This window comes from Ranitomeya imitator, chromosome 2, assembly GCF_032444005.1.
Source record: "Ranitomeya imitator isolate aRanImi1 chromosome 2, aRanImi1.pri, whole genome shotgun sequence".
Classification (NCBI taxonomy): domain Eukaryota; kingdom Metazoa; phylum Chordata; class Amphibia; order Anura; family Dendrobatidae; genus Ranitomeya; species Ranitomeya imitator.
This window is the reverse complement of record NC_091283.1, coordinates 697877562-697900790: the sequence shown is the minus strand read 5'-3', so window position 1 is coordinate 697900790 and position 23229 is coordinate 697877562. Positions and strand designations below refer to the sequence as shown.

Sequence of the window (23229 nt, the reverse complement as noted above, 5' to 3'; positions counted from 1 at the left end):
AGCAGGTGTAGACAAGTCCAGCTATAGAGATTGGCACGGCAGGTGCAATCAAGTATGGCTAGTATACAGACTGACACAGCAAGTGCAGGCACGTGCTGGCGGGCATAGCAGATATACAGGCAGGCTGCAACAAGCAGTCACTGCAGATGTGCAGGCAGGCCGGTGCTGGCGGGTATGGCTGAAATATAGGCAGGCAGGTGCTGGTGAGCATGGCTGATATACTGGCAGGCTAGTGCAGGCAGAGATGTGCACAGATGGGACACACCGGACCAAGAAGAGTGTCACTCTTTGGACCTGACCATCCCAAAAGGTGTATAATAAAAGTTATGTTTCTTCTCTTACAGGTTGGGTTGGGGCTTATATGCAGCATTATACAATGCTGTATATCAGCCCTGAAATTTAGTGGCTGTAACTCATATCGACCAAACCTGGTGACAGGTTCCCTTTAAATAATAGGTGTCTCCCAGCCATTGACTGGAGATACTTTAGGATGGCACATGCTGTCCCTTTAAGAACGAGAATGAGTGCACACGCACCCTAAGCACAGTGCCCGGGATCTGCGAGCCATGCACATAACCCGGTCAGCAACCGGAACAGGAGGAAGAGTGGAACGAAGGCCACAGCAGTGAGTAAGACTGCGTTCCTACCGGGGTGGGGGAAGGAGAGGCATGCAGGGATGCCGGCGCTACAACTTATCACTAGTTTTACCAGCACTGAACTGACACATTTTAGCTGCCTTTATACAAAAATCATTTGTCTACTTGACATAACTAGCATCTCTCATACAGTACATCGGGTCAGTTTTCACTGATTTTGACATAGCTAAGGCCAATTCAAGTTGTATTAAAAGAAATTTTTTTTTTATAGCTATATTAAGTTAGTAGAGAATCCAAACATCTCTATAGGAAAGTATAATAATCCAGTTGTTTGAAGAAGTTTTATTACATAGTATATTGATGTAATCTTAGATGAGTAAATATAAAAGCAAGAAAACTAATTTAAGAATCAAGCAAAAGTTTCACTACTTTAAAGTTTTACATTTTGTATGTTTTGAATATTTATAAAAAAAATACTTAAATCATTAAAAATGTGACATGTCACAATAGTAAATCAGATCGGTTTACATCACAGCCTTGTAGAGAAAATCATTGCATGGGATTTACATATAGAAGACATGATACAGAATCTCATCCAGAGATAATAAACTTCCTGGCAAGTGATACAGCTAATGCAAAGCAGCCTATTAATCATTAAGAGAGGTAAACAAGGATTTTCTCCCTCTGTTTATAGTCTGACCATGTACAATCATTAAGACAAGCAATTAGCAACATCTCATCTATTAGAGAGGAAATAACAATGCTGGACAACCAACAGTGGACAACAGAACATCATAACCCGGATGTTTCAAAGCCATTAATTCAGCTGCCACAAGGATTTAAGTGTGAAAGAGGTTCACTTGGAAAGGTAAGTAAAGTAAGCCATGATTTACACAACTCTCATTGCCTTACACCAAAAAAATTCAATTTCTGCTCTTATTTACTGAACGTCATTAAAATGGTTTCAAAGTCATAAAAGATATTAATGTATAAATTATTCAGCAGCCTATGCAAAGGTTTTAGACAGAAAAAATAATTAACAATAAGAAACCACTTCCTAAATTTGGTTGTATTTAAAGCAAATTTCTGCTGTGAAGTGTCTTTAGTATGATAGGTCATGAAATAATCAACAATCCCCTAATATAACGTTATGTCATGTCCAATATTGCTGCTCATTACCATTTTATGTATGGAGCAAAATAGCATCTCAGCCAGAGATGGCATTGGAAAAAAGATGCTACCGTGACAAAACGCAAAGACCCAATGGAAGATGAAGCAGCCAACAGCAATCACAAAGTAATGGCGTACACTAAGAACAGAATATCAATCTTACAAAATACTAAATCTGTTTAACAGCAAAAGGGTTTTGCTGCTGAATCAGCATAATGTAGGAAAAGAGACCCTTATTCCAATGATGTTTCACTTAGATTACTGGGTGCAGTGATTCTTACAGAGTTCTTAGATACAGCATGTAGCAGAGCTCAAAAGCTAACCCGGCCCACACCACAGCTTTCTGTGCACATTGGCAATTGACAATGAGCTGCTAATCATTGCTGGGGGTGAGCTTGGAACAGGTCGCACACAGGCAGCAGTCCACCTAATGATAATCTCCTGCTAATAAAACACTCATTGGATTCACATAACAGCACACAGCCTAATTAATAAGTGATACATTGCTGAGATTAAAGTCAATGCTGCCTCAGATTACATAGCAAAAACTGATAGATTCCCTTTAATAGAACTGGCATAGCTGACTTACAAATTCCAAAATTCCTTCAGTTTCTCTACAGATCAGAACATCGTCCAAACCTGTAATCTACTGATAAATGTGCAGAGAAAAGTACAGGAACTGTAAATGTCTATATATAAATGTCTAGTTTGATGTGGAAACTTCTTTGTCTATAGGTCCATTGTTATTAAAGGTCTACTTTCTTCTACAAAGCGTTCAATCTCTGACTATATTCTTTTTAGGGTATAAGTACATGACGTCTTTCAGATCCTGGTGTACGCGCAGAGTTTTTGAAGCAGAGGTACAGGTGCTTCTCACAAAATTAGAATATCATCAAAAAGTTTATTTATTTCAGTTCTTCAATACAAAAAGTGAAGCTCATATATTATACAGAATCATTACAAACAGAGTGATGTATTTCAAGTGTTTATTTCTGTTAATGTTGATGATATAAGTACAGCAATGAAAACCCAAAAGTCATTATCTCAGTAAATTAGAATACTTTATAACACCAGCTTGAAAAATTGTTTTAAAATACGAAATGTTGGTCTACTGAAATGTATGTTTAGTAAATGCACTCAATACTTGGTCTGGGCTCATTTTGCATCAATTACTGAATTAACCCCTTAGTAACATAGTTATTATTAAGGTTGAAGGAAGACTATAAGTCCATCTAGTTCAACCCATAGCCTAACCTAACATGCCCTAACATGTTGATCCAGAGGAAGGCAAAAAAAAACCATGTGGCAAAGAGTAAGCTCCACACTGGGGAAAAAAATTCCTTAATGACTCCACATACGGTAATCAGACTAGTTCCCTGAATCTACACCCTAACAGGGAATCTAGTATATATACCCTGTAACATTATACTTTTCAAGAAAGGCATCCAAGAACGGCATTGCAACAACATACGGCAGAGAGTACCATAGTCTCACTGCTCTTACAGTAAAGAATCCACGTCTGTTATTATGCTTAAACCTTCTTTCCTCCAGACGTAGGCGATGCCCCCTTATCCCTGTTTCAGGTCTATGATTAAAAAGATCATCAGAAAGGTCTTTGTACTGTCCCCTCATATATTTATACATTAACATAAGATCACCCCTTAGCCTTCGTTTTTCCAAACTAAATAGCCCCAAGTGTAATAACCTATCTTGGTATTGCAGACCCCCCAGTCCTCTAATAACCTTGGTCGTTCTTCTCTGCACCCGCTCTAGTTCAGCTATGTCTTTCTTATACACCGGAGACCAGAACTGTACACAGTATTCTAACTGTGGTTGAACTAGTGACTTGTATAGGGGTAAAATTATATTCTCCTCATGTGCATCTATGCCTCTTTTAATGCATCCCATTATTTTATTTGCCTTTGTAGCAGCTGCCTGACACTGGCCACTAAATGTGAGTTTGTCATCCACCCATACACCCAGGTCTTTTTCATTGACGGTTCTGCCCAGAGTTTTAGAATTAAGCACATAGTTATACATCTTATTACTTCTACCCAAGTGCATGACCTTACATTTATCCCCATTAAAGCGTATTTGCCATTTATCAGCCCAAGCTTCTAGTTTGCATAAATCATCCTGTAATATAAAATTGTCCTCCTCTGTATTGATTACCCTGCAGAGTTTAGTGTCAGCTGCAAATATTGAAATTCCACTCTGTATGCCCCCTACAAGATCATTAATAAATATGTTAAAAAGAAGAGCGCCCAATACTGACCCCTGTGGTACCCCACTGCTAACCACGGCCCAATCCGAGTGTGCTCCGTTAATAAGCACCCTTTGTTTCCTATCCCTGAGCCAGCTCTTAACCCACTCACACATATTTTCCCCTATCCCCATTATTCTCATTTTATGTATCTACCTTTTGTGTGGCACCGTATCAAAAGCTTTTGAAAAGTCCATATACACTACATCCACTGGGTTCCCTTGGTCCAGTCCGGAACTTACCTCTTCATAGAAATAGTGACAGAGCCAATTTGGTACTTAATGACCGAGCCAATTTTTACAATTCTGACCACTATCACTTTATGAGGTTATAACTCTGGAACGCTTTAACGGATCCCGCGGATTCTGATATCATTTTTTCGTGACATATTGTACTTCAAGGTAGTGGTAACATTTCTTTGATATTACTTGCGATTATTTATGAAAGAAACGGAAATATGGCAAAACATTTTTAAATTTTGCCATTTTCAAACTTTGAATTTTGAATTTTTATGCTCTTAAATCAAAGATATATGTCACACAAAATAGTTAATAAATAGTTATTAAATAACATTTTCCACATGTCTACGTTACATGAGCACAATTTTGGATGCAAAATTCTTTTTTGTTAGAAAGTTATAAGGGTTAAAAGTTGACCAGTGATTTCTCATTTTTACAACAAAATGTACAAAACCATTTTTTTAGGGACCATCTCACATTTAAAGTCACATTGAGGGGTGTACATGAAATAAAACACCCAAACTTGACACCATTCTAAAAACTACACCTCTCAAAGTGCTCAAAACCACATTCAAGAAGTTTATTAACCCTTTACATGCTTCATAGCTGAAAAAATGTGGAAGAAAAAATGAACGTTTATCTTTTTTTGCAAACATTTTACTTAACAACCTGTTTTTTTTTTATTTTCACAAGTGTAAAAAGAGAAAATGAACCACAAAATTTGTTGTGTAATTTCTCCTGAATACGTCGATACCCCATATGTGGGGGTAAACCACTGTTTGGGTGCATGGCAGGGCTTGGATGAGAAGGATCATCATTTGACTTTTTCAATGTAGAATTGGCTGGAATTGAGATCGGACGCCATGTCATGTTTAGAGAGCCCCTGTTGTGCCTAAACAGTGGAAACCCACCACAAGTGACCCCATTTTAGAAACTAGACCCATTAAGAAACTTATCTAGGTGTTTGGTGCCCCCAAGTGCTTCACAGAAATTTATAACATTTATAACGTAGAGCCGTGAAAATAAAAAATTCTTTTTTTTCCCTCAAAAATGATTTTTAGCTCGCAATTTTTTATTTTTCTGCTTTCTCTCCTGGCTACCGGCTTCTTCCTCCGGTAAGAAAATGGCGGGCGCATGCACAGTGCGCCCACCGTGATCTGCCGGCCGGCAGAGGAAGTTTCTTCCTAGTTTCATTTTGGTCACTGTGATAGATCCTATCACAGTGATCAAAATAAAAAAATAGTAAATAATCTCCCCTTTATCACCCTCTTAGTTAGGAAAAAATAATAAAATAATAAAATAATAAAAATGTATGTATTTCCATTTTCCAATTAGGGCTAGGGTTAGGGTTAGGTTTGGGGCTAGGGTTAGAGTTAGGGCTAGGGTTAGGACTAGGGTTAGGGTTGGGTCTAAAGTTATGGTCAGGGTTGGAGCTAAAGTTAGGGATAGGGCTAGGGTTGGGGCTAAAGTTAGGGTTAGAGTTGGAATTAGGGTTAGGGTTGGGATTAGGGTTACGTTTGGGATTAGGGTTAGATTTGGGATTAGGGTTAAGGTTAGGGTTGGGATTAGGGTTAGGTTTGAGGTTAGGGTTGAGATTAGGATTAGGGGTGTGTTTGGCTTAGGGCTTTGATTAGGGTTATGGTTAGGGTTGGGATTAGGGTTAGGGGTGTTTTGGGGTTTAGGGTTGTGATTAGGGTTATGGTTAGGGTTGTGATTAGGATTATGGATCGGGTTGGGATTAGGGTTAGGGATGTGTTAGTGTTGGACTTAGAATTGGGGGGTTTCCACTGTTTAGGTACATCAGGGGGTCTCCAAATGTGACAGCCAATTTTGTGCTCAAAAAGTCAAATGGTGCTCCCTCCCTTCTGAGCTCTGCCATGCGAACAGAGGTTTACCCCCACACATGGGGCATCAGCGTACTAAGTACTAATTGGACAACAACTTTTGGGGTCCAATTTCTCCTGTTACCCTTGGGAAAATAAAAATTGGGGGCTAAAAAATCATTTTTGTGGAAAAATTTTTTATTTTTTTTTTATTTTCACAACTCGTATATTCCAAAACGGCGCTCCTTCCTTCCGAGCTCTGCCGTGTGCCTAAACAGTGGTTTACCCCCACATATGGGTACCAGCACACTCAGGACAAATTGTACAACAAGTTGTGGGTCCAATTTCTTTTGTTACATTTGTGAAAATAAAAACTTGGGGGCTAAAAAATCTTTTTTGTGGAAAAAAAAAATATTTTTTATTTTCACGGCTCTGCATTATAAACTTCTGTGAAGCACTTGGGCATTCAAAGTTCTCACCACACATCTAGATAAGTTCCATGGGGGGTCTAGTTTCCAAAATGGGGTCACGTGTGGGGGGTTTCTACTGTTTAGGCACATCAGGGGCTCTCCAAACACGACATGGCGTCCGATCTCAATTCCAGCCAATTCTACATTAAAAAAGTAAAACGGCACTCCTTCTCTTCCAAGCCCTGCGGTGCACCCAGTGGTTTACCCCCACATATGGGGTATTGACGTACTCAGGAGAAATTGCACAACAACTTTTGTGGTCTAATTTCTCCTGTTACCCTTGTGAAAATAAGAATTTGTGGGCAAAAAGATCATTTTTGTGTAAACAAATGCGATTTTTTATTTTCACGGCTCTACGTTATAAACTTCTATGAAGCACTTAGGGGCTCAAAGTGCTCACCACACATCTAGATAAGTTCCTTAAAGGGTCTAGTTTCCAAAATGGTGTCACTTGTGGGGGGTTTCCACTGTTTAGGCACATCAGGGGCTCTCTAAACTTGACATGGCATCCAATCTCAATTCCAGCCAATTCTGCATTAAAAAAGTCAAACGGCGCTCCTTCACTTCTAAGTTCTGCGGTGCGCCAAAACAGTGGTTTACCCCAACATATGTGGTATCGGCATATTCAGGAGAAATTGCACAACAAAATGTTTGGTTTAATTTTTGTTTTTACACTTGTGAAAATAAAAAAAATGGTTCTGAAGTAAAATGTTTGCAAAAAAAAAGTTAAATGTTCATTTTTTACTTCCACATTGTTTCAGTTCCTGTGAAGCACGTAAAGGGTTAATAAACTTCTTGAATGTGGTTTTGAGAACCTTGAGGGGTGCAGTTTTTAGAATGGTGTCACAATTGGTTATTTTCTATCATATAGACCCCTCAAAATAACTTCAAATGTGATGTGGTCCCTAAAAAAAACATGGTGTTGTAAAAATGAGAAATTGCTAGTCAACTTTTAACCCTTATAACTCCCTAACAAAAAAAAAATTTGTTTCCAAAATTGTGCTGATGTAAAGTAGGCATGTGGGAAATGTTATTTATTAACTATTTTTCATGACATATCTCTCTGATTTAAGGGCATAAAAATACAAAGTTTGAAAATTGCAAAATTTTAAATTTTTTTGCCATATTTCCGTTTTTTTCATAAATAATCGCAAGTAATATCAAAAAAATGTTATCACTAACGTGAAGTACAATATGTCACGAAAAAACAATCAGAATTAGCAGGATCCGTTAAAGCATTCCAGAGTTATAACCTCATGAAGTGACAGTGGTCAGAATTGTAAAAATTGGCTCGGTCATTAAGTACCAAATTGGCTCTGTCACTAAGGGGTTAAACAAGTTGAAGATTATTATGATTATTATTTATTTATATAGCACCATTAATTCCGTGGTGCTGTACATGAGAAGGGAGTTACATCAAAATACATATATCACTTACAGCAAACAAAACTAACAATGACAAACTGATAAAGAGGGAAGAGGACCCTGCCCTTTCGGGCTTACATTCTACAAGATTATGGAGAAGGAGACAATAGGTTGAGGGTTGCAGTAGCTCCGATGGTGTTGAGGTGGCCGTATGTTCATTACAGGCAGTTAGCTTCTTTGAAGAGATGGGTAACCGGACGTGTTGGGGCACAGAATTCCAGAGGATGGTGGATATTCGGGAAAGGTCTTGGAGGCGATTGGGTGAGGAGCGAATAAGCGTGGAGGAGAGAAGGAGGTCTTGGGAGGACCGGAGATTACATGAGGTAAGATATTGAGAGATTAGTTCAGAAATGTACGGAGGAGAAAGGTTATGGATGGCTTTGTAGGTCGGTGTTAGTAGTTTAAACTGGATACGCTGGGAAATTGGGAGCCAGTAAAGGGATTTGCAAATAAGGAAAGCATTAGTGAAGCGAGGAGAGAGATTAATTAGTCGGGCAGCAGAGTTAAGGACGGACTGGAGGGGTGCGAGAGTGTTAGAAGGTAGGCCACAGAGGAAGATGTTGCAGTAGTCGAGGTGGGAGATGACTAGGGCATGCGCAAGCATTTTGGTAGAGTGAGGGTTGAGGAAAGGACGGATTCTGGAAATAGTTTTGAGCTGGAGGCGACAGGAGGTGGCGAGAGCTTGGATGTGCGGTTTGAAGGACAGGGCAGAGTCCAGGGTTACTCCGAGGCAGCGGATTTTGGGGACAGGGGAAAGTGTGATTTCATTTATTTTGATAAATAGATCAGGTAGGGAAGATATGCAAGATGGAGGAAAGATAATTAGTTCAGATTTGTCCACATTGAGCTTGAGGAACTGAGAGGAGAAGAAGGAGGATATGGCTGATAGACACTCTGGGATTCTGGAGAGCAGAGAGGTGACATCTGGGCCAGAGAGGTAGATCTGAGTGTTATCAGCATATAGATGGTACTGGAAGCCATAGGACCTTATGAGTTTTCCCAGGCCGAGTGTATAGATTGAGAAGAATAAGGGCCCAAGGACAGAGCCTTGAGGGACACCAACAGAGAGGTGGCGAGATGAAGAGGTAGTATGGGAGTAGGAAATGCTAAATGTGCGGTTGGTAAGGTATGAAGAGATGCAAGATAGGGTCTTTGACCCCAAAGGAAGAGAGGATCTGCAGTAGGAGGCAGTGGTCAACTGTGTCAAAGGCAGAGGACAGGTCTAGAAGTAGGAGTATAGAGAATTGTCTGTTAGCTTTGGCTGTAAGTCGTTAGTAATTTTGGTCAGGGCAGTCTCAGTGAATGGTGGGGACGGAAGCCAGATTGTAGGCTGTCAAAGAGAGCGTTAGATGCAAAGTGAGAGGAAAGTTCAGCATGGACGTGCTGCTCTAGGAGTTTGGATGCAAATGGGAGCAAAGATATGGGGCGATAGCTGGACATAGCGCTTGGGTCAAAGGATGGCTTTTTGAGGATAAGTGTGATTGTGGCATGTTTAAGAGCAATGGGGAAGGTACCAGTAGTCAGTGATAGGTTGAAGAGATGGGTTAGGGATGGGAATAGTGTGGTGGTGAGATTGGGGAGGAGGTGGGATGGGATTGGGTCAAGTGCACAAGTGGTGAGGTGTGATTTGGAGAGAAAATGAGCAAGCTCCCCTCAGTGATTTTGGAGAGGGAAGTTATGGGGTTTGGACATTGGTTTGGTATACAAAGGGGTTGTGGTGGTTTGACGACAAAGATTTGCCTTGTTTGGTCTATCTTATTTTTGAAGTGCTTTGCAAAGTCCTCGGCAACGATTAGGGAACTCAGAGGAGGCAGTGGTGGGCGCAGGACGGAGTTAAAACTGTTGAACAACTGTTTGGGGTTGTGGGATAAGGAAGATACGAGGGTTGTGAAGTAGGCCTGTTTAGCAGAGGTGAGAGCTGATTAGAATGCGAGTGTTGCTTGTTTGAGTGCAGTGAAATCATCTTGCGAATGTGTTTTCTTCCAACGCTGTTCTGCAATTCTGGATACTTGCCGAAGCTTTTTAGCGCTGTTATTTGGCCAGGGTTGTCTATTGGTTCGTCGCGCTCTGCTATGCATGACAGGGGCGAGGAGTGTGGGTGAAGTGGAGGCCACCGTAACATAGTGCAGCAGGGGAGGCTGTGTCAGAGGATGTCAGTCATGTTTCGGTGATGCCCAGAAAGAAAAGATTATGAAAGGTAAAGAGGTTGTGAATCACGTGGAGTTTATTGCAGATGGAGCGGGCATTCCATAGTGATCCAGAGAGTGGGCGTCATGGGCATGGATTTGAGGTGGGCAAGATTTCGGGTGTTTATATTGGGTTGGGAGCAATAGGAGGGGGTAGTAATGGGAGGTATGAGTTGTGGGGGTTCAGGATTGGGAGATATGTCTCCAGCAGTGAGGAGAAGATGAAATGATCTCTAAAAGGGGCAAAGTTAAAGATGACACATTATCTTTGTATTTAATGAAATAAAATATATAGTCATTTTATACATTTTAATAATTACAAAAAGGAAAATGGGCCAATGCAAAAGTGTTGCCACCCTGCATGGTTAGTACCTAGTAGCACTCACTTTTGCGAGTATTACAGCTTGTAAATGCTTTTTCTAGCCAGCCAAGAGTGCTTCATTCTTGTTTGGGTGATTTTCATCTCTTCTTCATTGCAAAATTCTTCCAGTTCTGTGAGGTTCCTGGGTCGTCTTGAGTGCACTGTATTGTAGATTTTGATGTGTGTTTAACCCCATAATCCCATATGACGTACTATCCCGTCCAGGTGACCTGGGACTTAATTCCCAGTGACGGGATAGTACGTCATATGCGATCGGCCGCGCTCACGGGGGGAGCGCGGCCGATCGCGGCCGGGTGTCAGCTGACTATCACAGCTGACATCCGGCAATATGTGCCAGGAGCGGTCACGGACCGCTCCCGGCACATTAACCCCCGGCACACCGCGATCAAACATGATCGCGATGTGCTGGCGGTACAGGGAAGCATCGCGCAGGGAGGGGGCTCCCTGCGTGCTTCCCTGAGACGATCGGTACACGGTGATGTACTCACCGTGTACCGAGCGTCTTCTCCCTGCAGTCCCCGGATCCAAAATGGCCGCGGGGCTGCATCCGGGTCCTGCAGGGAGTACTTCCGCGTCGCCTGCAGCTCTGTAAGCCTGCAGCGATGTCAGTGAGATCGCCGATCTTACAGAGTGCTGTGCAAACTGTAAGATCGGCGATCTGTGATGTCCCCCCCTGGGACAAAGTAAAAAAGTTAAAAAAAAATTTCCACATGTGTAAAAAAAAAAAAAAAAAAATACTAAATAAATAAATTAAAAAAAAATATTATTCCCATAAATACATTTCTTTATCTAAAAAAAACCAACAAAACAATAAATGTACACATATTTAGTATCGCCGCGTCCGTAATGACCCGACCTATAAAACTGTCCCACTAGTTAACCCCTTCAGTGAACACCGTAAGAAAAAAAAAACGAGCCAAAAAACAACGCTTTATTATCATACCGCCGAACAAAAAGTGGAATAACACGCGATCAAAAAGACAGATATAAATAACCATGAAACTGCTGAAAACGTCATCTTGTCCCGCAAAAAATGAGCCGCCACAAAGCCGACGAATAAAACTGTCTCATCCACTTTACCAAACGCAGAACGGTATAAACGCCTCACCCAAAAGAAATTCATGAATAGCTGGTTTTTGGTCATTCTGCCTCACAAAAATCGGAATAAAAAGTGATCAAAAACTGTCACGTGTCCAAAAATATTACCAATAAAAACGTCAACTCGTCCCGCAAAAAACAAGACCTCACATGACTCTGTGGACCAAAATATGGAAAAATTATAGGTCTCAAAATGTGGAGACGCAAAAACTTTTTTGCTATAAAAAAGCGTATTTTAGTGTGTGATGGCTGCCAATCATAAAAATCCGATATAAAAAACGCTATAAAAGTAAATGAAACCCCCCCTTCATCACCCCCTTAGTTAGGGAAAAATAATAAAATTAAAAAAATGTATTTATTTCCATTTTCCCATCAGGGCTAGGGTTAGGGTTAGGGCTAGGGTTAGGGCTAAGGTTAGGGTTAGGGTTGGGGCTAGGGTTAGGGCTAGGGTTAGGGTTAGGGCTAGGGTTAGGGCTAGGGTTAGGGCTAGGGTTGGGGCTAGGGTTGGGGCTAGGGTTGGGGCTAGGGTTAGGGCTAGGGTTAGGGTTGGGGCTAGGGTTAGGGTTGGGGTTAGGGTTGGAGCTAAAGTTAGGGTTAGGGTTGGGGCTAAAGTTAGGGTTAGGGTTTGGATTATATTTACGGTTGGGATTAGGGTTGGGATTAGAATTAGGGGTGTGTCAGGGTTAGGTGTGTGGTTAGGGTTACCCTTGGGATTAGGGTTAGGGGTGTGTTAGGGTTAGGGTTTCAGGTAGAATTGGGGAGTTTCCACTGTTCAGGCACATCAGGGGCTCTCCAAACGCGACATGGCGTCCGATCTCAATTCCAGCCAATTCTGCGTTGAAAAAGTAAAACAGTGCTCTTTCTCTTCCGAGCTCTCCGGTGCGCCCAAACGGGTTTACCCCAACATATGGGGTATCAGCGTACTCAGGACAAATTGGACAACAACTTTTGGGGTCCAAGTTCTCTTGTTATCCTTGGGAAAATAAAAATGTGGGGGGCTAAAAATCATTTTTGTGGGGAAAATAAGATTTTTTTTATTTTCGCGGCTCTGCGTTGTAAACTGCAGTGAAACACTTGGGGGTTCAAAGTTCTCACAACACATCTACATAGGTTCCTTGGGAGGTCTAGTTTCCAATATGGGGTCACTTGTGGGGGGTTTGTACTGTTTGGGTACATCAGGGGCTCTGCAAATGCAACGTGACGCCTGCAGACCAACCCATCTAAGTCTGTATTCCAAATGGCGCTCCTCCCCTTCCGAGCTCTGCCATGCGCCGAAACAGTGCTTCTTCCCCACATATTGGGTATCAGCGTACTCAGGACAAATTGGACAATAACTTTTGGGGTCCAACTTATCCTGCTACCCTTGTGAAAATACATAACTGGGGGCTAAAATATCATTTTTGTGAAAAAAAAAAGAATTTTTATTTTCACGGCTCTGCGTTATAAACAGTAGTGAAACACTTGGGGGTTCAAAGTTCTCACAACACATCTAGATAAGTTCCTTGGGGGGTCTAGTTTCCAATATGGGGTCACTTGTGGGGGGTTTCTACTGTTTGGGTACATCAGGGGCTCTGCAAATGCAACGTGATGCCTGCAGACCAATCCATCTAAGTCTGTATTCCAAATGGCGCTCCTTCCCTTCCGAGCTCTGCCATGCGCCCAAACAGTGCTTCCCCCCCACATATGGGGTATCAGCATAGACAGAACAAATTGGACAACAACTTTTGGGGTCCAATTTATCCTGTTACCCTTGTGAAAATACAAAACTGGGGACTAAAAAATCATTTTTGTGAAAAAAAAAAGAATTTTTATTTTCACGGCTCTGCGTTATAAACTGTAGTGAAACACTTGGGGGCTAAAAGCTCTCAAAACACATCTAGATAAGTTCCTTAGGGGGTCTACTTTCCAAAATGGTGTCACTTTTGCGTGGTTTCAATGTTTAGGCACATCAGGGGCTCTCCAAACGCAACATGGCGTCCCATCTCAATTCCAGTCAATTTTGCATTGAAAAGTCAAATGGCGCTCCTTCCCTTCCGAGCTCTGCCATGCGCCCAAACAATGGTTTACACCCACATATTGGGTATCAGCGTACTCAGGACAAATTGCACAACAACTTTTGTGGTCTAATTTCTTCTCTTACCCTTGGGAAAATAAAAAATTGGCGGCAAAAAGATCATTTTTGTGAAAAAATATGATTTTTTATTTTTACGGCTCTGCATTATAAACTTCTATGAAGCACTTGGTGGGTCAAAGTGCTCACCACACATCTAGATAAGTTCCTTAAGGGGTCTACTTTCCAAAATGGTGTCACTTGTGGGGGGTTTCAATGTTTAGGCACATCAGGGGCTCTCCAAACGCAACATGGCGTCCCATCTCAATTCCAGTCAATTTTGCATTGAAAAGTCAAATGGCGCTCCTTTCCTTCCGAGCTCTGCCATGCGCCCAAACAGTGGTTTTCCCCACATATGGGGTATCAACGTACTCAGGACAAATTGTAGAACAACTTTTGGTGTCCATTTTCTCCTGTTACCCTTGGTAAAATAAAACAAATTGGAGCTGAAATAAATTTTGTGTGAAAAAAAGTTAAATGTTCATTTTTATTTAAACATTCCAAAAATTCCTGTAAAACACCTGAAGGGTTAATAAACTTCTTGAATGTGGTTTTGAGCACCTTGAGGGGTGCAGTTTTTAGAATGCTGTCACACTTGGGTATTTTCTATCATATAGACCCCTCAAAATGACTTCAAATAAGATGTGGTCCCTAAAAAAAGTGGTGTTGCAAAAATGAGAAATTGCTGGTCAACTTTTAACCCTTATTACTCCCTAAAAAAAAAAATTTTGGTTCCAAAATTGTGCTGATGTAAAGTAGACATGTGGGAAATGTTACTTATTAAGTATTTTGCATAACATATCTCTGTGATTTAAGGGTATAAAAATTCAAAGTTGGAAAATTGCGACATTTTCAAAATTTTCGCCAAATTTCCATTTTTTCCACAAATAAACGCAAGTTATATCGAATAAATTTTACCACTATCATGAAGTACAATACGTCATGAGAATACAATGTCAGAATCGCCAAGATCCGTTGAAGCGTTCCAGAGTTATACCCTCATAAAGGGACAGTGGTCAGAATTGTAAAAATTGGCCCGGTCATTAACGTGCAAACCACCCTCGGGGCTTAAGGGGTTAAGATCATTATCCATTTGTAGAAGCCATCTTCTTTTCAACATAAGCTTTTATTTACAGATGTATCTTTGCATCGAGAATTTGTTAAAATTTCATTGAATCCATACTTCCCTCTATCCATGAAATGTTCCCTGTGCCTTTTGTTGCAACACAATCCCAAAGCATGATTGATCCAATAGGGTTTTTTTCTAGCCCTGTCTCTGGTCATATACTCACCCTTCGGTGTCTTCAAAGTTTTTGGTGCTGTTTTGGTTTCCCTGCGCGATCTTGTGATCGCAGCTTCTGACTGGCTGGAAGAACACAATGCAAACCTATGAGAGCCAAATGAGGTTCTCATAGACTTGTATTGTAAAGTGACCTCCATGCAGCTCCATGAAGCATTGGAGCTGCCAGCAGATCACTTTTTGATGGAGACTGCTGGGAGTAGTGACGAGAATGGATCAAAATGTCAGAAGGTGAGTATTAGACAGGGGGATGGGACTTACATTTAAAGCACTACTCCAGCTGTGCAATAAATAAAACCTGGAGTGGTGCTTTAATAGTTGGTGAGATGTTCTTTTCCTGAAATTCTGCGCCCTTTTTTCTCCACACACACACCGTTCATCATTGTAGAGAAAGAGTTCTATTTTAACCTCATCAGTCCACAGGATTTGTTTCCAAAATGCATCAGGCTTGTATAGATGTTCTTTTGCATGCAGGAGAGGTTTTCTTCTTATGGCTCTTCCATGAAAGCCATATTTGTGTAGGTACCACTGAACAGTAAAACAATGCACCACAATTACAAAGTCTGCTAAATCTTTCTAAAGATCTTTTGCAGTCAAGCAGGGGTTCTGATGTGCCTCTTTAGCAATCCTACGAGCAGCTATAACTGAAATTTTGCCTGGCCTTCCAGACCTTATCTTGACCTCCACTGTTAACTGACATTTCTTAATTATATTTCAAACTGAGGAAAGGGCAACTTAAAAATGCTTTACTATCTTGTTATAGCCTTCTCCTGCTTTGTGGGCCTCCACCATTTTCATTTTCATAGTTTAAGGCAGCTGCTTAGAAGTATCCATGGCTGCTGTTTTTGGCACATAGTTATAAGAGGCTGTGTTTTATAAAGCTGGCCTTTCCCAATGATGATAGTGAGCAAGCCATAACCCTAACAGGCTAATTAAGGTCTGAAACATTGGTCAAAGTTATCCATGTACAAATCTCCAAGAGTACCCAAACTTTTGCATCAGCCCATTTTCTTTTTAGCAATTTTTTAAAATGTAAAAAATGGCAATATATATACTTTTGAGCCTAAAATACAAAGAAATTTGTCATCTTTAACATTAGCCCTTTTAGAGATCATTTGATCTTCAACTTGCTTAACTGTTCACAATAAGAGTAATTTTGACCAGGGGTGCCCAAACTTTTACATGCCACTGTTTTGTGAGTAGTATTTATTTAGTATTAATAGTTTTTTTTACTTATTACAATAATCAAAAAATTGGGTGAAAAACAATTCCTCTGGATTAATTGTTTATTAATCCTAGTTAAAAAATCTAATGAAAAATCTAAACGGAAAAAAATTGTTCCAAAAGGAATAAATGTGAATAAGCCTAAATTAAACTTTCCAAAGTCAGAAAAAATGAACAGACATATAGTTAACCTCGACCTATGATTCTATAAAGTTTATGGTCTGTTTATGCAAATATGTGTTAGGATGAAAACCATTCATCAGAAGCATAAAATTATCTCATCTAGTCAATAAAAACCATGCATTGCATCAATCCTAATTACATCTCTTCGGCAAAGACATCTTTAAAACATTTCTTGACCGTGATAGAATTTGCGTGAATTCTCTACCAATAAAATTCATCATTACAACAAATGTTGCGTTCACTGCTTACACATACCACAAATCAGGTCAGTACATTAGTCATTGAGTCAACAGAAGGAAAAATACATTGCAGAATTATAGATGAGGTCATGTGAATTAATTTGGCAAGTTATTTATGATCCCACAAGAAAGCAGGGACAGTCTGTTAATGACAGTTCTCAGTAAATTTTCTTGTCTAATAACTGTCCTTATAAAAGCTATAGTTTGCAATGTACTGCAATAAGCAAATAACCAAAATACTCAACACATTAAACTAGACGTTTATAACTTTGGTCACTTCATATAATTGTAATATGATAAAGAGAACCACTAATAAAAGATGGTCTAAATCTGTTGGTATCAACAAGCTTTACATCTACTTTAAAAGCTACTTTTGCTTTTGAATAAAACAATTTCAAATAACCTTGCATGTTGGATAATTGTAGATATGACTTGGTCCGAAGAGCCACTTGTCGATGTATCCTGCAGCTCCTCCTGTGCAATTTGGGTATAAACCATAGTCACCAATTCCACCAGGACCCAGGTAACCCCTACAGAAATAAATTATCCATTAAAAGCATGATATGATATCTCCAAACTAAGAATTTTAATTGCATGTATGTGTTAACCCATTAGTGACCAAGCCAATTTTGACCTTAATGACCAGGCCAAATTTTACAATTCTGACCAGTGTCACTTTATGAGGTTATAACCTCATAACAAAAATGTTGAAAATTTAGCAATGTTCAAACTTTTAATTTGTATGCCCTTAAATCAGAGTTATGTCATACAACATAATTAACATTAATTAATAACATTTCCCACATATCTACTTTACATCAGCACCATTTTGGAAACATAATTTTTTTTTTGTTAGTAGGTTAGAAGAGTTAAAAGTTGACCAGCGATTTCTAATTTTTCCAACAAACTTTACAAAACCATTTTTTTTAGGGACCACGTCATGTTTGAAGTAACTTTGAGGGGTGTATATCACAGAAAGTACCCAAAAGTGACACCATTCGATAAACTGCACCCCTCAGGGTGTTTAAAACAATGTTCAAGAACTATGTTAACCCTTCAGTTGCTTCATGAGAATTGAAGCAATGTAGAAGGAAAAAATGAACAATTAACTTTTTTTCCCAAAAAATCTACTTTAGACCCAAACTTGTTTATTGTTACAAGAGTAACAAGAAAAAAATAAACTACAAAATTTGTTCTGCAATTTCTCTTGAGTATGCCCATACCCCATTTGTAGGGGAAATCCACTGTGCACACGGCATGGCTCAGAAGGGAAGGAGCACTGTTTAACTTTTTGAACACAAAATTGGCTGGAATCGAGAGCTGATCCCATATCACATTTAAAGAGCCCCTTATGAGCCTAAAGATTGCAACCACCCACAAGTGACCCCATTTTGGAAATCACACCCCTCAAGGATTTTATTTAGGGGTATAGTGAGCATTTTGAACCAACACATACGACACAGAATTTGATAACATTAGGTTGTCATATTGAATATGTCATTATTATTACTTAGTGCAAGTGCTTGATACTTAAGTTTGCATTGGGTCTTCGAGTATGCACCGAATATCAGGGGTGCTTGAGTGACATGCTCAAGTCCCTGCTCTACATGTTTCGTTAACACAACCCTAACCCCAACCCTTTCTGCAAAGAATGGAAAAAATTACAACTATAATTATAATAATTTTTACCAAACTAATGGGGTAACAAAGGAGGACTTGATTTACTATTTTTTTATCACTGTGATATGGTCTATCACAGTGATCAAAAGGAACCAATAGGAAAAACTCCCTATTGCTGCTGGGTACCAACCGGCAGATCTCAGCAGGCTCATTTTTTTCCAGTAGGATGATGCAGAGGGCTGGGGGACAGAGAAGGATGGACTGGGGATGGCTGAGGTATCGGGGAGACTCGGGGGCCCAAATTTTCTCTTCTCTGTTAGATCATATCAGGGGAGAGAGAAATTAATTTTAAATCCAACTTTTTTTATGATCGCCGGTATTCCGTGAATAACGGTGATCACATGACAAGGGACCATGAAAATCGGCCTTTATCATGTTTTCCAGGGTCTCAGCCACCAGCGGAGATTTTCTGACTCTGAGGAGCACTATACACTTATTTCTCAGCGCCATTACAAAGTTAAATTTAGAAATTTGGTTTCGACCTGCTCCTCAATTTTTTAAAGCAATTTCATCGCAATTCTGGAGTACATTGCTTTGAAGGGTAACAGTTCTCCCAACAGCAACAAAATGCGAGGAGCATTAGTGGGACAGAGGCACCCTGGGTGTATGATGCCATAGGTCATCTATATCATGACATTTTGTAGTGTTCTTTACATCAAAAATCTTTCTCCAGTCAGGGACCGGAAGAAGATTTGTGTTGAGGAACTTGACACCAATCATCATGCACTCGTGATTCATTGAGAGATGTACACTTACTAATGAATTAGGAACATCTGACTGCTACACACACCATCATCCAGATCAGTGAATCAGGGCCATAATGTTTACCTTTTACATTTTTTTAAATTTCAAGTAGTTCAGTGTAAATGAATAGTAATGCTCTTAACATAGAAATTTTGCAGGTCTTGATGAGGGGGAATGGTAGAGTCAGATGCTACTGATTCATGAAGATATGCATACCTAATCATGAATCAGGAGCATCTGACTCAGCATTTACCAAATCTCATCCTTACGGCCCCACAACACATCATGTTTTCAGGATTTCCTTAGTATTGCACAGGTGAGTGGAGAGTGGACCTGTTCAGTTTCTGATTCCTTGATAATAATTCGATCACCTGTGCAGTACTAAGGAAATCCTGAAAACATTATCCTTTCGGGCCGTGAGGACTGTAGTTTCTCGGAAACACTGGGCTGACTAGTTGCATGCACCTCCATGCGCCACACCATAAATCTTACTCTAGTCCCTAACTAATCTTTGTCTTGACTGCCTGAAAAAACTATCTTCGAAACATGGTGTTATTGAGAGCACAGAGAAGTGGAAATGTAGTTTCATTACCACCTACAATAGAGGCCACCAATCCATCCACTGTATTCTCGAAAAATATTGGTACTTACTGATAAAAGACCCAAGACTCAAAGATCTGATCCCAAAAAGACCTAATATTGCATTCAGAACGATTAAAATGTATATAGTACCGAGTTTTTTACACCCCAGAAAACAAGAAACACCAATAAATGTGCCATCTGTCCAAAAAATGAGAAAAAAATAGTCACTATGAAATCGTATGAATGGTCGTAGACACAATGTGAAAATAGGGTTTCTGAAACCAAGTTTATCTAAGCACATCACTCTTACACATAGCAAAAACTTTGAATGTATAAAAGTCAATAGTAGGGTTGAGCGAAATGGGTCGGCCAGATTCAGAAGTCGCCGACTTTTGGCAAAGTCGGGTTTCATGAAACCCGACCCGACCCCTGTGTGGGGTCGGCCATGAGGTCGGCGATCTTCTGAACTGGAATCGGAATTCCGATACCGATTCCCGATATGTTTAAGATATCGGGAATCAGTATCGGAATTCAGATTTAAGTGTAAAATAAAGAATAAAAATAAAAAATATTGCTATACTCACCCTCGGACGCGCTCTGGTTGTAACCGGGAGCCTTCCTTCCTAAGAATGAGCGCCTGAAGCACCTTTCGATGACGTCGTGGCTTGTGATTGGTCGCGTGAGCGGTCACATGGGCGTCACGCGACCAATCACAAGCCGCGATGTCATCGAAAGGTCCTTCAAGCGCTGATTCTTAGGAAGGAAGGCTGCGGGTTAGAACCAGGGCGCGTCTGAGGGTGAGTATATACCTATTAGGAATATACTCACCCTCGGATGCGCCCTGGTTCTAACCCACAGCCTTCCTTCCTAAGAATCAGCGCTTGAAGGACCTTTCGATGACGTTGCGGCTTGTGATTGGTCGCGTGACGCCCATGTGACTGCTCACGCGACCAATCACAAGCCGCGACGTCATCGAAAGGTCCTTCAGGCGCTCATTCTTAGGAAGGAAGGCTCCCGGTTACAACCAGGGCGCTGTTGTGGATTCTGTTTTTGGGCTCCCTCTGGTGGTTACAGATGGTACTGGGTGACTTGTGTTTTCTGCGGTCTCTGGTGTCCACCTGTTCTATCAGGATATGGGAGTTTCCTATTTAACCTGGCTTTCTTGTCATTTCCTCGCCGGCTATCAATGTAATCAGTGTGTCTTTTTACCTCTGCTTCCCGCTTCTGTAATCTTCAGGACAAGCTAAGTTTTTGATTTTCCTGTTCCACGTTTTGCTTAATTTTTGTCTTAGTCCAGCTTGCAGATATGTGATTCCTTTTTGCTGGTTGCTCTAGTGGGCTGATATTACTCCTCATGTTCCATGAGTTGGCACATGAGTTCAAGTAATTTCAGGATGGATTTTTGTAGGGTTTTTCGCTGACCGCGCAGTTCACTTTTGTATCCTCTGCTATCTAGCTTTAGCGGGCCTCATTTTGCTGAATCTGTTTTCATAACTACGTATGTGCTTTCTTCTCATTTCACCGTCATTACATGTGGGGGGCTGCTATTTCTGTGGGGTGTTCTCTGGAGGCAAGAGAGGTCTGTGTTTCTTCTAATAGGGGAAGTTAGTCCTTCGGCTGGAGCGAGACGTCTAGGATCATCGTAGGCACGTTCCCCGGCTACAGCTAGTTGTGTGTTTAGGTTCAGGATCGCGGTCAGCTCAGTTTCCATCACCCTAGAGCTTGTTTTGTTTTTTGTGCTTGTCCTTTTGTGATCCCCTGCCATTGGGATCATGACAGTATAGCTGGCCTAAAAGTGGTCGTATTGGCTGAAGTAGGAGGAAAAGTAGTCTGAGGAAGTTTTTTTTTTTTTTTTTTTTTTTTTCCCTCAGAGTTTGCTGCCTAGCATTAATTGTAGCCTGGCTGCGTCTTACCTCCTCTTAATCCTTGAATGGCTCTGACCTCAGCTGTTTATCATGGACGTCCAGAGTTTGGCTTCCAGCCTGAATAATCTTGCTGCTAAGGTTCAAAATATACAAGATTTTGTTGTACATGCTCCTGTGTCTGAACCTAGAATTCCTATCCCAGAGTTTTTTTCTGGAGATAGATCTAGTTTTCTGAATTTTAGGAACAATTGCAAGTTGTTTCTTTCTTTGAAATCTCGCTCCTCTGGAGACCCTGCTCAGCAAGTCAAAATTGTTATATCTTTCCTGCGGGGTGACCCTCAGAATTGGGCATTTGCATTGGCACCAGGGGATCCTGCGTTGCTCAATGTGGATGCGTTTTTTCTGGCATTGGGTTTGCTCTATGAGGAACCTAACCTAGAGATTCAGGCTGAAAAAGCTTTATTGGCTCTCTCTCAGGGGCAAGATGAAGCAGAAATATATTGTCAGAAATTTCGGAAATGGTCAGTGCTTACTCAGTGGAATGAGTGCGCCCTGGCTGCAAGATTCAGAGATGGCCTTTCTGAGGCCATTAAAGATGTTATGGTGGGGTTCCCTGCGCCTACAGGTCTGAATGAGTCTATGACTATGGCTATTCAGATTGATCGGTGTTTACGGGAGCGCAAACCTGTGCACCATTTGGCGGTGTCTTCTGAACAGGCACCTGAGACAATGCAATGTGATAGAATTCAGTCCAGAAGTGAACGGCAAAACTATAGGCGGAAAAATGGGTTGTGTTTTTATTGTGGTGATTCAGCTCATGTTATATCAGCATGCTCTAAACGCACAAAAAAGGTTGATAAGTCTGTTGCCATTAGTACTTTACAGTCTAAGTTCATTCTGTCTGTGACTCTGATTTGTTCACTATCAGCCATTTCCGTCGATGCCTATGTGGATTCAGGCGCTGCCCTGAGTCTTATGGATTGGTCATTTGCCAACCGCTGTGGGTTTAGTCTGGAGCCTCTGGAAGTCCCTATTCCTTTGAAAGGAATTGACTCTACACCTTTGGCTATGAACAAACCTCAGTACTGGACACAAGTGACCATGCGTATGACTCCCGTTCATCAGGAGGTGATTCGCTTCCTGGTACTGTATAATTTACATGATGTCTTAGTGCTTGGTCTGCCATGGTTACAAACTCATAACCCAGTCTTGGACTGGAAAACGATGTCTGTGTTAAGCTGGGGATGTCAGGGGGTTCATGATGATGCACCTCCGATTGCTATCGCTTCATCTACTCCTTCTGAGGTTCCTGTATTTTTGTCTGATTATCGGGATGTTTTTGAGGAGCCTAAGCTCAATTCGCTTCCTCCTCACAGGGATTGCGATTGTGCTATAGATTTGATTCCTGGCAGTAAATTTCCTAAAGGACGTTTGTTCAATCTGTCAGTGCCAGAGCATACTGCTATGCGGGATTATGTTAAGGAGTCCTTGGAAAAGGGACATATCCGTCCATCTTCGTCCCCTTTGGGAGCAGGTTTTTTTTTCGTGGCCAAAAAAGATGGTTCCTTGAGGCCTTGTATAGATTACCGTCTTTTGAATAAGATTACAGTCAAATATCAGTATCTTTTGCCATTGTTGACTGATTTGTTC

The 23229-nt window shown here is 40.9% G+C and overlaps 1 protein-coding gene across 2 annotated transcripts in view; it reads right to left on the bottom strand.

The window, feature by feature from the left end:
- Nucleotides 1–23229, bottom strand: part of LOC138665532 (heparan-alpha-glucosaminide N-acetyltransferase-like) — a 1558440-nt gene that overhangs the window by 644229 nt on the left and 890982 nt on the right. For both annotated transcript variants that reach the window (XM_069753108.1, XM_069753109.1), the window contains exon 13: nt 17112–17238. In XM_069753108.1, the coding sequence (XP_069609209.1) occupies nt 17112–17238 (127 nt within the window). The remainder of the gene's footprint in view (nt 1–17111; nt 17239–23229) is intronic.